The following is a 12,743-nucleotide window of genomic DNA, read 5'->3' as shown; positions in this document are numbered from 1 at the left end:
TAAAACTACATTAAGTAACACTGAGTTGACACAAAGGAATTTAGTCTAATTTCAGATTGTTAATTGAGTCAGGGACACATCGTGAAAGCACTGCTAACTCAGTTCTAAAACTGCCAAGGCCTTGCCACCAGCCTTGCCAAGGCGAGGGCAGGCTTGCACCTGTGCTTCTCGCTGCTCACCCTCATGCAGCGTAGCTCAGAAATTCTTAGTTGTCCTGACAGCAAGACTCTTTTTGCTAACAGGATCTTCAGGAGTTATTATTAGATTACTGAACAAAACTGATGTGGACACAAAAAAAACACTAGTAAAAAACCAGGATGAAGTAACCTGAAACTAGGCCGACTTGATTGTTCTGCCTAACATACATATTCTGATAAGGTCTGTTATGCATTGGCATGTGCACATAGAAGCTAATGAGAATTAATGTAAAGGCAATGCAGTGTTGATGCTAAATAATAATCAGAGTAATATCAGAAGGGCACCTTTCTACATATACCAACAGAAAGAGAACCACTATCTCTCCCACTCTCTCTCACTGAAGAATAAAGCACCTGGACCATGACTAGCTCGATTCAGGCGTATCAACAAGAAAATTACAACTTACTGATTCTTGCTGTGCAATACAAAATATACACTCATTAGCAGAGATTCACAGAATCCTTGCCTTTGTATTCTGCAGTTATCTTGATCCCGTGAAACAGCTCTTTTTGTAACAGTGCTAACTGATTTCAAAGAATACGAAAAAAGTTATCTACAAAGAGAGAACCAGGTGCCCCTGGAGGTAACGAACGTGACACGGACATGAGTCTTACTCATATGCTTGATATCAACTTCCCAAATCAGCATTATGGAAAAAAACAATACGTGTTTCCCGCCCCCCCCCCCTTTGTAAAATGGGAATAACAGCATGAGCAATGACAAAGCTAAAACCAATAACATGTGCTATATGAACTGCTAGGAAAAATTAGTATAAATTTGAAAGCTTTTCAGAGCAGAGACCGTGCCTATGTTTAAGATGTTTAAACATTAAATCCATTAAGTTCTACTAATATTTTCATTGTTTAGGTAGCAAAATAAAGATCAATAATTTAATTTGTGATCATATTGTCAGTGGTACCTAAACTGCAAGCGATAAGGTGCCAAAAATAAGATCAATTCGCCCACTTGTGGATTTCAGATTATTCTGAATTAAACCATTACAACCCTCAAAATACAGACTTGCCCTGCCATTTAGCCTATTTTCTGTCCAAAACAGATCACATGACAACAGTGTAGCTTATTAGGAACTAAATCAATACTTACAAAACACAATCCAAGGTATCTGCAGCAGCCTGTGTTTGAAGCCTAGATCAGTAATTTTGCAGAACCGTATAGCACAATCTATAACACCAAATGCAGCAATATATCTCTTTCCCTCCTTAGTTGGAAAGCTGATTCATACCTTTATAACACGAATAAGTTATTTTCCTCTCAGTTTCAGTGTTTGGGAGACTACAAACCTAACTTAAAGAAGAGCCTTTAAGAAGCATACGCTCAAGATTTTATTAAATCCATTACAAAAAAAACTATCAAGAGGGTGAGGAGGAAGAAGGGGGAGAAGAAAGATTACACATTTGAGATACAGTTTTATTGTTATTATTTAGAAACTGAGTTATCTAAATCAATACAAAATGACATACACAAAGAACAATTTTCTGCATGGCATTTTAAAAATTCAAGACAGAACAGCTTTAATTACGTTACATTATTATGCTTTGTACCTTAAGCAGTTTTCTGATTAGACAGTACTACATAGCTAAATGTAGAACTGAAATAAGGTTTTGAGAATAATCAAATGAAGAAGTGAGAAAATCCACTTTGCATTTTCATGTTGAGTAATGTGGGAGAAAAACAAAGAGGGCTAGTACTGCATTAGACTGCTGCTTTCAGTTAAAAGGAAAAAAATACATCAGATTATTACCTCATTATTTTCTGTTCTTCCTCCATCTGTTCTCTGACCTGTTGCAATTCTTTGATCAGTTCAACATCTGTGCCGTTCACCCAGGTGTATACCACATCAATCGGCATGGGTAAACAAAGCCTACATAATTCAAATGAAAGCTACATGAGCTGTTTAATATTACAAGTGTTGCATCCTACAATAGCAATTTCTGTCTAACAACAGAAATACTTGCTGTCTGGCCTGCAAACAAGACAAAGCAAAAAGCTTCTCTTTAGCTTGCTCTCTCTCTGTATAAAATCTCTTAATTATACACAAACCCTTGACAAAAAAGCACAGACACAAAACCAAAAAGGACATAAAGGGGCAATAACAGTTGAGTAACTGAACAATATCTGAACTTTATGTTCTAAATTTCATTGACATTAACCTATAACCCAAGTCCTTCAAACCCACAAAATATTTCTCAAATCAGTACCAGCATCCAGGCACATCCTTAATCCATCAACTACATTAGACAGGACAGCATGAAGTATAAAGACTGAAATCGTATTTGCTGTTTAATTGCAGAGCCAATAAGATCTCAGCAGGACCAAGTGTCTATCCTAGGAGTAGCTCTTAGATACTAGTAACAGAGCATTTCATAAACCAACAACCTATGTAGCGTACATGAATTCAGACTCTAGACAGAGCAGTCAAATTCATTCTTGACACAATTTAGTATCCTGGAGCTGTTTCTGGACACTTACAGATTTCCTAGCAGATTTATGGCAAAAGAAAATAAAGGAGTTTGAGTACTTTTTTCTATTTATTTACAATAATCTCCTCTTTGAGGCCCACAGTTTTGTTTCAGTGAGTACTCCAAGCTGCTGCGACAGGTGAACTTCTCAATCCCAGACAGCAGGAGGATGCCCCAACTATTATTTTCAAAAGTTCCAGTGTCAAACTATTCAATACCTTCCAAAACTGTAGACAGCCTAGCAAACACTGGGCACTTCTCTAATGCTAAGATTCACAGGGCCACACAATGAGTTTCCAGGGAAAGCTGAGCCCTCTCCACCCACTGTATCCTTCAAAAAGCATTCAAAAAAAAGAGCTTATAGGTATCTCCTCCACCTTCCCTTGTGCTTTATTACACACGAACAACTTCCACTCAGCTTCATTTTGTACTGGCTGAGATTCAATAACAGAAGCACAGAATTTGGTAAAACAGCAGCCAGTAGCTGGTCACAGCACAGCAGACAGGATCATTCTTTACTCCACTCATCACTGTTCCTAACTGAGCTATGACACTTAGAGGGTAACGGTGGGTCATTCTGAGACAGTTTGAACATCCAAAAAGTGTTGCCTTTCCAAGCAGCACCACCCAGAAAGTCTCTCTAACCTCTGACATGCAACACTCCGCAGGAGGCCACCCTTTCAACTGACAAAAAAAAAAGTCAATTTACTGAATACAACTTCTAATCAGCTACTTCACCACCTTCTCAGGAAATGACAATACCTTCTGGTTCACTACCAGGTGCAACTCAAGGCATGTTTTGAACTGAAAAGCCCTCCAGATGAGCAGAAATTCAATGGCAGAAGCTCTTCCAGCTTTTCTACATTTGTTGTGATCGGTTAAATTGTTGGATTGACAGTCCCTTTATCACTACAGCTAGGACAAAAGCGTTTCAAGTGGAAGCACCTGACAGTAGATTTCAAAAACGCCCAACCTTCAGTCTTCTGGACAAAGTGCAGAGCTCATTTACCCAGGCTTCACTGAAGAAAATAAAACGTCAAAAAAAAAAAAAAAAGCCTCAACTCCAACTCCTTCTAGGGTATGAGGCAATTTTGACTTCTGTGAAGGCTCTCATTGGCTAAGAGTGTGCTCCTATGCAATAGGACACACAACTACATAATTTGCTACACTTCATTTTTACCATGGAAATTATGTCACATACAGCCAAACGCTAATAAACTCCATAGAGGAAAGGCCTTTTTTGGTCAGATGCAGGTATGTCAATGCTGAACTAATCCTAGCATGGCAAGCTCATTCTCTATTAGCAGCAGCAATAGAGATGAGGGGAAAAGGGTTATTCAAGCAAGTGAACTGTTTGCAGATGCGCTAGTCTGATTGCTTAAAATGTATCCAATACCAGAGATACATTTTTAAATGCATTTTTACAGCATACATTGTTTGAAAAAGTAGTGGTTATCAGACACAATAATTAAAAACATAAAATACACAAATTACTTTGTTGCTCCCAATTAGAATCAGTAGCATTGTTAAGATTCTATCTTTTTGGTCTTTGCCAAAGTTTTCTGGTTGGTTTTATGGCTTCTTAAAAAGTACTGAGAGTTTATATTTTGAAAAGCATGTAGTGGCATTTTGCTTTAAAATTAAAAAGGAACAGGAGAGCCACTTCTGTATTACCCTTCTCAAACACTACTTTTAATATGCAGAGTCTTTTGCAAATTTGTTCAAGGTCCGAAAAGATAAAAAACTTTATCCCACGAATTCTGTAGCTGCGTTTCTCCTTCACGCGGATTTATGTATTTGGTCTTCATCACAAACACCAGTCTGGCAAACAGATTAAGCCCAAGATGAGCTGCCTAAATGGGAATTATCTAACACCTTTCTACAGGAAACCATCAGTTTTCCCATTTGCTACCGATTTTAAGATCAGCAGACTTCCTCGGAGACTCCTTGACAACTAATGAGGCTTGTTTTGGACACTCCTTTACATTTTCCCCTTTCAAAAATGTACCCATTTTTTACTCGCAAACCTAAAAACATCAATAGGATCCTGCTTGAAGACAAAGCCAGCACCACCAGCTCTCCCAGATAGGACAGGAGACCTGTCACATGCTGCCTCTTCTATGCACCTGCCAGGAAGGATGTTCTTTTCCTGTGACATTCGTTTACATACGAGAGCCATGCTCATAGCCAAGACTGCAGCCAGAAGACATAGCCTCATTGTCTCAGCATCCAACAGCAGCCTCTGGATCTCTCCCAAGATACCATACAGTGATTTTCCACCTTGACGAGCCTCTTTATGAACGAATCTAAGTCTACTATGCTTTTAAGCTCCCCACTGTAAATCTCTCGGACCTCCTGCCTGTTACATCTCTGAAATCACCCACCAACTGCAACTCCGCTGCTCCATTGCTATTACCACTCCAGTACCTCTCAGCTCTCTAATCTGTGCGTCTTTCCCTCTCTCTCCAGCCTCACTCTGCTCAGCAATTAATGGCTGCCCAGCCACTGATGGCTCTCACTAGCTGCACCATACTGAAATCAGTCTGTACATTTTAAAACCTGAGGGTTGTTCCTCACATTTTGTATCCATACATATTTTGAAGTTTTAAATATGATATGGTCAAGTCCCAGAACAGCAAAATTACACTTCAGAATTTGCCAAAATGCAGAATTTGCTGGTGGAGAGTAATAAAATAGAGTTCTCATCTAAGACTCTCATTCATGCAACTCCATTATTTAGTTTCCTTCTCTCCCTTTTATTTTCATACCAAAACTAAGTCTTCAGAAATTGTTTGGATGAGGTGGCTTGGTAAAAAGCCCTGGAATTTCTACTCTACAGTCTCAAGCTATGTAAGAGCCTGGGCAATGTAAGTAGGAAGTTTAGCAGCTGATGTGACTACCTGGAAAGTGCAACAGCTGGAATACCAAAGGACATGCAACAGGAGGGAAAAGCCAATTAAAGCAATTGCTAAACTTCAAAGCAAAACAAGAAGTCTTCCTTCATCTGACAGAGAACAGCATCCAATAGCTGTAACTGATGATGCTAGCAATATTACTAGTTTGATGTTGCTCGGGAAGAAGAGCTTTTCGAGAGTTCATAAAGAGCTTGCCCATATGCAGAAATTGGTCTACATTTTACAGTGAGATTTTCTTATAAAAGTTTTATGCAACTGTTTGACAAGAACAGAGATGTTTTCCTGCAAAGCTCCTAAAAGATAACATTACTTTAATTCAGTTGAAGGTCCATTAATATTTCTTAAAGGCCGTGAAGCTTTTACTTTCCACCAAGCAGTCGATCTGCTTAATTTCTAAACCAACAAGCTTCCTGTTCTTCAATTCTGAGTATTTTTCTCTAACACTAAAATAAGAACTGACTAAAATCAATAGGTAAGCTAGGATCAAATGCAGCATTGATATCAGCCTGAAGAACTCCATCAAACCACCACTGATACAAGGCACACTGCAAGAGGGCATCCATTACTGCATTCATGAAGTTTGATAATAAAAACAAACTCAACTCCTGACAATGGACTTGTAAAAGTTAACAGATGCCTAGAAGTATGTCTCCGCAAAGACTTTTTGTTGGTATGAATTTTTATGGGAAGTTGGTATCTGCACACAAGTATCACAACAAACCTTCCTGTCACACGCGATATGAGTATTAAAGGCATATGGGTGAACTGAAATAACTTAAGCACCCATAATGAAAACCTTAAGCTTTTGCTCAGGCAGCCAATAGTTCCTCCCCAGGCACCGGATTTTTTTTTCTCACACTTCAGAGAAATCAACACTAGCTAAGGAGTGCTTTACATGACCAAAATGAAGTAAAAAAACACAATGCAGAAATAGGAATTGACTATACCTACATCACAACAGTAAGATTTGTGATTTTGTTTTGGACAAACTCGACCATTTTATAAAATCATTGTACCAAATTATCACAAAGTCAGGCATGACTGACAGGAACACGCTGCCATGCTTTCACTTCAGCACTGCAGAAACACAGATGATAAAGCTAATCACCCATGTGAGCTGTATCACTCTGCTTTCATCTGTCATTTCTTTGGAAAATGCAGGAGGGGAGTAAGAGACGGGACTATAAAGGTGCATAGGATTCACTGATACCATGCCATGTACTTTTACAGAGTTATCTCACACCAGCTAAAGCATGACAAACTGATCTGATTATTTCTACTGTCTCGTGATTCAACAAACCTCAAGGCAGATTAAGCATCTGCTTTCAGGGTTTTTTTTTTCCCCCAAGTCAAGTGCATCAACACTTAAGAGTCAGATGATATCTCCTTAGTAGCGTCTTCCACCTACCAATCCACACTTCACTGACTTCCTGAGCAACAGATCCCATGACTACTCAGATACGAACGATGAAACCACAAGAAGTCATGCAGCAGTTAACCCAACTGAAACATATGACTTGGTTTCCAACTTGCTTTGAGTGACTTCTTCCATGTACCCAGCTTTAAAAAGCTTCTTACTAGCTTTGTGACTTCGCTACTAAATAACGTCCCTCATGAGATGTCACAGAAGAGTCAAGGTAAATGAAAAACACCTTTCAAAACACTGAAATTTGAAATTTTAAGCATACAAGAACAGTATTTATATTTTCATACCTTAGTATGGGAAACATGTCATGTCCTCCCTTTATTTTTAACATTATCACTATTTTGATGTTTCATTAGAGACTGGATCAATTAAATGCATTTAAAATGTCAACTCTGTTATATGACTAGAACTTCCAAATGCCAAACATCTTCCAAGCTGGGACAGTAAGCACCAACTCACTATTTTAAAACCATCAAGTTTAACATTTGCTGCAGATTTAGAGCCCATACAATAAGGTCCTACTCAACAGGATGTTACTTCAACTAGAACATTTAATTTGTATATTTTAAAATTCATTGAACAGTAAAATGTGCAATACTGTCAACTGCAAGTAAAGCTCACCGATTCTGAAATGATTTGCCAGCAACGTTGTCTCTGTATGAATCAAACATAACATGATACTGGTCTCTACTCCACTCCAAGACAACCTGAAAAGAAAAAAAAAAAAAAAAACCACAAAAAACAAACAACTTGATGTCACTATCTTCTAAAATCAGACACTTACATTTCTCCTTTTGAAATGTTTAATCACAATCAATTTGATTCAAATTGATCTACACATTAATGCACAACTGACCAGAACTTAATCCAAACTAAGTTAGTACACTAAGCCAGCAATCAGATCCAGGACTCGGAGCATGTTTGATTCAAACTTTGTTTTTTCTCGGCAAGAAAAGATTTCATGTTTTATGGACATACTTTTTAAGCTACCATATATTTAGGTTACCTCCCCTTTGCCTCTTAGTTTTTAAAAATTCAGCCATGTTTTCTCAAGAAATATACTTCAACGCAAGACTCTTCCACCCCCCGCATAATTTTCCTTGTCTTTCATTCTCCTCTCACACGGAACATACTAAAATATACACACCTCTGAAATCTGAGCTTTGCAAACCCACAGTCAGGCCAGGGCATATCAAACTATGCAAATAAACCTGGCCAAGAACTTAACACACAATAGCTCTTTCCCAATACAGCTGATGTCTTACACTGCAGCCAGACTAACCCAACAGCAAAGTATTTCTGCTGGCTGCAGCCTCTCTCCCATCCCCCTGCATTTCTGCCACCCCTCTTTAGCTCGACATGAGTTCGCCCAAATGCGCCAAGTCACGGAGCTAAACCAACAGAAAGAGGAACCTTCAAAAACCAGAGCAATTTATCTTCCTCTCCTTGGTTGTTGGATCAGATGAGAAATGATGGGAACCTACAGCTGAAGGCAGGGTCACCTTCCCCACCTTCAACAGCTTAGCTAAAACACCAAGATGCATCCAGCTTACATGCCCTTTGCCAGCCATCCCCATTCCCAGGCATATTCACAAACTAGCTATACAGGGAACCAATCACAAGCTGATTCTTACTTTGGAAAGCTTCAAGTTTACATTCTATTTATATACTTAAATATACATATATACACACGTCCCCACTAAACAAAGGCACATAGTTACATTCCCATCACTAAAAAGTATCTGATACTATGGTACTTAACACAAAAAAGAAAAACAGCTCAGACTTTTCAGTGCTAAAAAGGCTTACTATGCTTCAGCGTAGCAAAAAGCATAAGTGATTTGAGATAAAAATAATATAAAACATACAGATTCTACTCAGAGATAAACTTGCTATGATATATTTTACAGTGAAAGTCCAACCTTAAAAACCACATTGGCTTCTTGTGCTGCTTTAGAGATGAAGGGGTAGTGGCTTCTTTTACCTGGATAAGTATGCATTTATACATACTGAAGAGGAAAAAAAAAAATACCAGGAAAGGTGTACTTACTTTACACCACTCTTCCTAGATTTTAATTTTAGAATTGCTTATTATTTGTATTACAGGAGCTATGAAATGTACCACTTCTCCAAGACAGCACTCAAAACTGTAATATAAAGACTAGCTCCCTCCCTTTTAAGAAGACACACATCTCTCTACCCTCATGCCCGCTAAAGCAAATTGAAGCCTTCTAGAGAGCAGGGAAGCCCCATCACGTGGCTGGGTGACAAGCACATATACACCACACACACAATTCTTGCCAAAGATGCAAAGGCTCACTTTTTAACCAAGATCATATCTGAACAAGTTTATTCCCTTTACACAAAGGAGAGCATAAAAATCTCCTCCCTTAAATACCAAAGTCAAGAAATGTCTTAAAAACACACTATGGCACTTTTTCACGCCCAAGTCATTACCTCCTTCTGCCAAATACACTAGTTTAATACAGCACACACTGAAAAATACCCAGGCAGAGACATTTGCTATGACTGATAATAATGAATTGACACACACTGATCTGCTTCTAGAAGAACTACAAAAGTATCTGAGTAAGAATGTAATTTATTATATGAATAATAAATATGGCTCACCAGAAGAAAAATGTTAACCACTCAAACACTCACTTTTTGCCTTGGTGCAGCTATAACCAGAAAGACCCAGGACAGCTCTCTTTAGAAGTACATTCAGGTAAAAAATTAAGCTCTACCTACCTGATACATTTTTTTCCCTGTAACTGTTTCCTCCTATCGCATTATTTGTGTTGCAATAATGCCTGGAGGCTGCTTTGCTTCAACTTTAGTGATATTATAAAACCACTAAGGGAATAACTTTTTTTTTTTTTAATCCCTAGACTCTCTATTAGGAGGTACTGTATCAGACAGGTGATAACGGTGGCTCTGGCATGTTCCAGTTATAAAACATTTTACAAAGCTGAGAAACCTACAGAGGGATGACCAAGAAGGGTCTACAACCAAACAGACCTAAAACTCAAAGTTCATCTTATGACTAGGTTACAGCATGGGCTTAGACCTGGCTACCCTCTATGTTTTTGCAGAAATGCTCCTGAATTGTGCTTAATGCATTGTTACTTCATTGAGCTCAACTTGTTTTTGTTTTTTTTTTTTCTTGAAATCAAGCCCATTTTCATCTTGAGGCTGCGAGGACATCATTACCAATCTCAAATTATTTGCTCTAGCCATCCATTTTTATGTCAGCATTAATATTGATATTAGCATGAATCCAAGCAAGCAGATCTAATTTTGCCTACTAGGACAAAAAAAGCTGGCTCTGGGGCTGGGGGAAAAGCAGAACTGCAAACACTGCTCAGACACCAGGGTCTGGTAAGTGCTACCCCACGCTGCTTTTTATTGCTTGACAGTTCCCTGCAGATTGGTAAAAATGGTTGACCTGATAAATACTAGAAAGGTTTCTGGTTTCATTTTCAGAACAGTCTTATATATTTTTATTAGTTCCTGCCTTGCGGACTCTGCACTGAAGAAAATAAGTGTTTTCCGTTCCCACTACAGTTGTCAGAAGAGGTCCAACAGTGTTTGCCCTCACAAGCCTAGTCACTCTTAAATCCTTAGCCTACCACTGTTGACCAAAACACACCACTTTAAATCATAAAAGTAAACAGTGAAATGCACACAAACATCTCTTACCATGCTCAGTTACCATCATTGTAAAAAAAGAAGTAGTTTTTTTCTATATTTCTGTATGATTGTTCCATAAAGTGGGTGGGGTTTTTGTTTGGGGTTTTTTAAACACTTCTGGTCACTTTCATTTTTTCTTAACATATAATTTTGAAAGTTTACTCCTACATGAATCTGCCAGTTCTTTGCTAAATAGCATATAAGCTTTCCAAATAGCTCTAAAAGCACTGGAAGCAGCAAACTAAGATTTGGTAGGAAAATAACTCTGAGCAGTGATTTTGACTGATTCTTCGTGAAAGCAGCCATAACCTGGAAAACTACTGAAGTGTTTTTAAAAACCTTCAAAGTTCTAAAAAATCCTAAAGTTGGGGTTAAGCCCTCATTCTGAAGAAAGGCAAAAGTATACCCAAAGCTTCATAGCACCAAGAGGTATATACCAATCCAAGTTGATAATCATATACAAACAGGTGCCTAAGAGTACTACACAATTAATCTGCTGATGGCTTTCAAGTGTTTCAGGAACTTGTGAACCCTGCAAGACAGCAGGGATGAAGTACTTTATGCACAGATGATGTATGGATACACAAAATAAAGTTCTGATTGTGCTACACTCAGGAGTTTCAGATAATACTCTGTATGGCTTTTTTTTTTCCTGTGTCTGAAAAAGCCCATCAAAATCAAATAGGGAAGAAAAAAAAATGAAGAAAAAAGGGAAAGAATCATTCAGGAATCAGGAAATTCCAGTCTGTTTGCATTCAACACTGCCATCCTTCTACTGTGAAAAAAATACTTTAATTCCCTGAACACCTACTATATTCTCAAGCACCACACTGAAGCAGGATTTGGTTCTTCCCCTCCGTTTTCTTTCCTTGATGACTTCCAAAACAGACAGGGTAATATGAAACGAAGCTTTAAAAGATACATGAGTATAAAAATCACACATTGAAAAAATAGAAGTTACATCGCATCATTTACAAAACAGCAGGCAAACCGAGTAATAAGCAGTGAGAAATCCAACAGAGACTCTGCTGAGCTGCAAGCTGCTAGGAGAGAGGCTCTATGTAACTCCTTAAACCTCGGAAGGGAGAAAGATTCTGTCACTCCCGGTTGCCATTGGAAGGGTACATCCACCACAGGCTTTAGAAGAGTAAGATTAAAAAAAAAAATAAAATACAGCACTAATAAATCACCTGACAAGGGAAAGTGGAAAAAAATTGCACAGGAAAACACGAGCTCCTGGAGCAGGCAGGTTTTTCTCAGCTCTCCTCTGCCAGGGCCCGCCAAGGCTGTCAGAGAGCACCCAGCGCACCCCGCACCCCCCATCCACCCGCGGGAGGGCCCGGCAAGGCCGGCGCCGCACACCTGCCGCTGGCAGGAGAGCGGCGCCATTCCCCGCGGGCGCGCTTCCCGCGGCAGCCAGCGCCACGGCGGCCGCCCCGAGAGAGGGAGGGGAGCCGGCAGGCAAAGCCCCCCCGGCTACGGCCAGGCCAGCCGCCAGCACGGCCCATCACACGGGAAACGCGGCACAGCGGGGTGCTTCGTGCCGTTCCTCAGCCGCGACGGTTACTATCCCCCCCGCCCCCCCCCAAAAAAAGGGAGCGGCACCACCGCACAGCACCTTTCCCCCTCATGCCTTAAAATTACACATATATATATACATATACTTCACACGCAAACCCGATCTGCTTGCTGAGGGAACCCGCCGCGCACAGGACATGACAACCACCCGGCTGCCGAAAGGGGAAAAAAAAAGCCCCAAGCCGAGAAGCACCCGCGCCTTCTCCCCGCCGGCACCGCTCGGCCGGGGCTGCTCGGAGGAAGGGAGGGAAGGGAAGGGAAGGTGGGCAGCCAGGCCACGCCGGCGCGGCGCCGTACTGACCTCCCCGAACTGCAGGGCGGAGACGATCAGGAGGACGAGGCCCCCGAGGCAGAGGCAGGGCCCATACCTGTGCGACAGGCAGGTATAGGTCTGGCGCTGCAGGAGCTTTAGCAGCATGGCCCGCCGACTCCTGCCGCCGCCGCCGCCGCCGC

The 12,743-nt window shown here is 40.3% G+C and overlaps 1 protein-coding gene across 4 annotated transcripts in view; it reads right to left on the bottom strand.

Moving 5' to 3' along the window:
* GNPTAB (N-acetylglucosamine-1-phosphate transferase subunits alpha and beta) overlaps positions 1-12,743 on the bottom strand; it is a 49,167-nt gene extending 36,424 nt beyond the window's left edge. For all 4 annotated transcript variants that reach the window (XM_086754415.1, XM_086754431.1, XM_086754423.1 and 1 more), the window contains exons 1-3: positions 12,592-12,743; positions 7,641-7,726; positions 1,961-2,080 (exon numbers count right to left, since the gene is read on the bottom strand). In XM_086754415.1, the coding sequence (XP_086610541.1) occupies positions 1,961-2,080; positions 7,641-7,726; positions 12,592-12,708 (323 nt within the window). In that variant the 5' untranslated portion in view covers positions 12,709-12,743. The remainder of the gene's footprint in view (positions 1-1,960; positions 2,081-7,640; positions 7,727-12,591) is intronic.

Source organism: Chlamydotis macqueenii, chromosome 1 (genome assembly GCF_036417535.1).
Source record: "Chlamydotis macqueenii isolate bChlMac1 chromosome 1, bChlMac1.mat, whole genome shotgun sequence".
In the NCBI taxonomy this organism is placed as follows: Eukaryota; Metazoa; Chordata; class Aves; order Otidiformes; family Otididae; genus Chlamydotis; species Chlamydotis macqueenii.
This window is presented reverse-complemented; position numbering and strand designations above follow the sequence as displayed.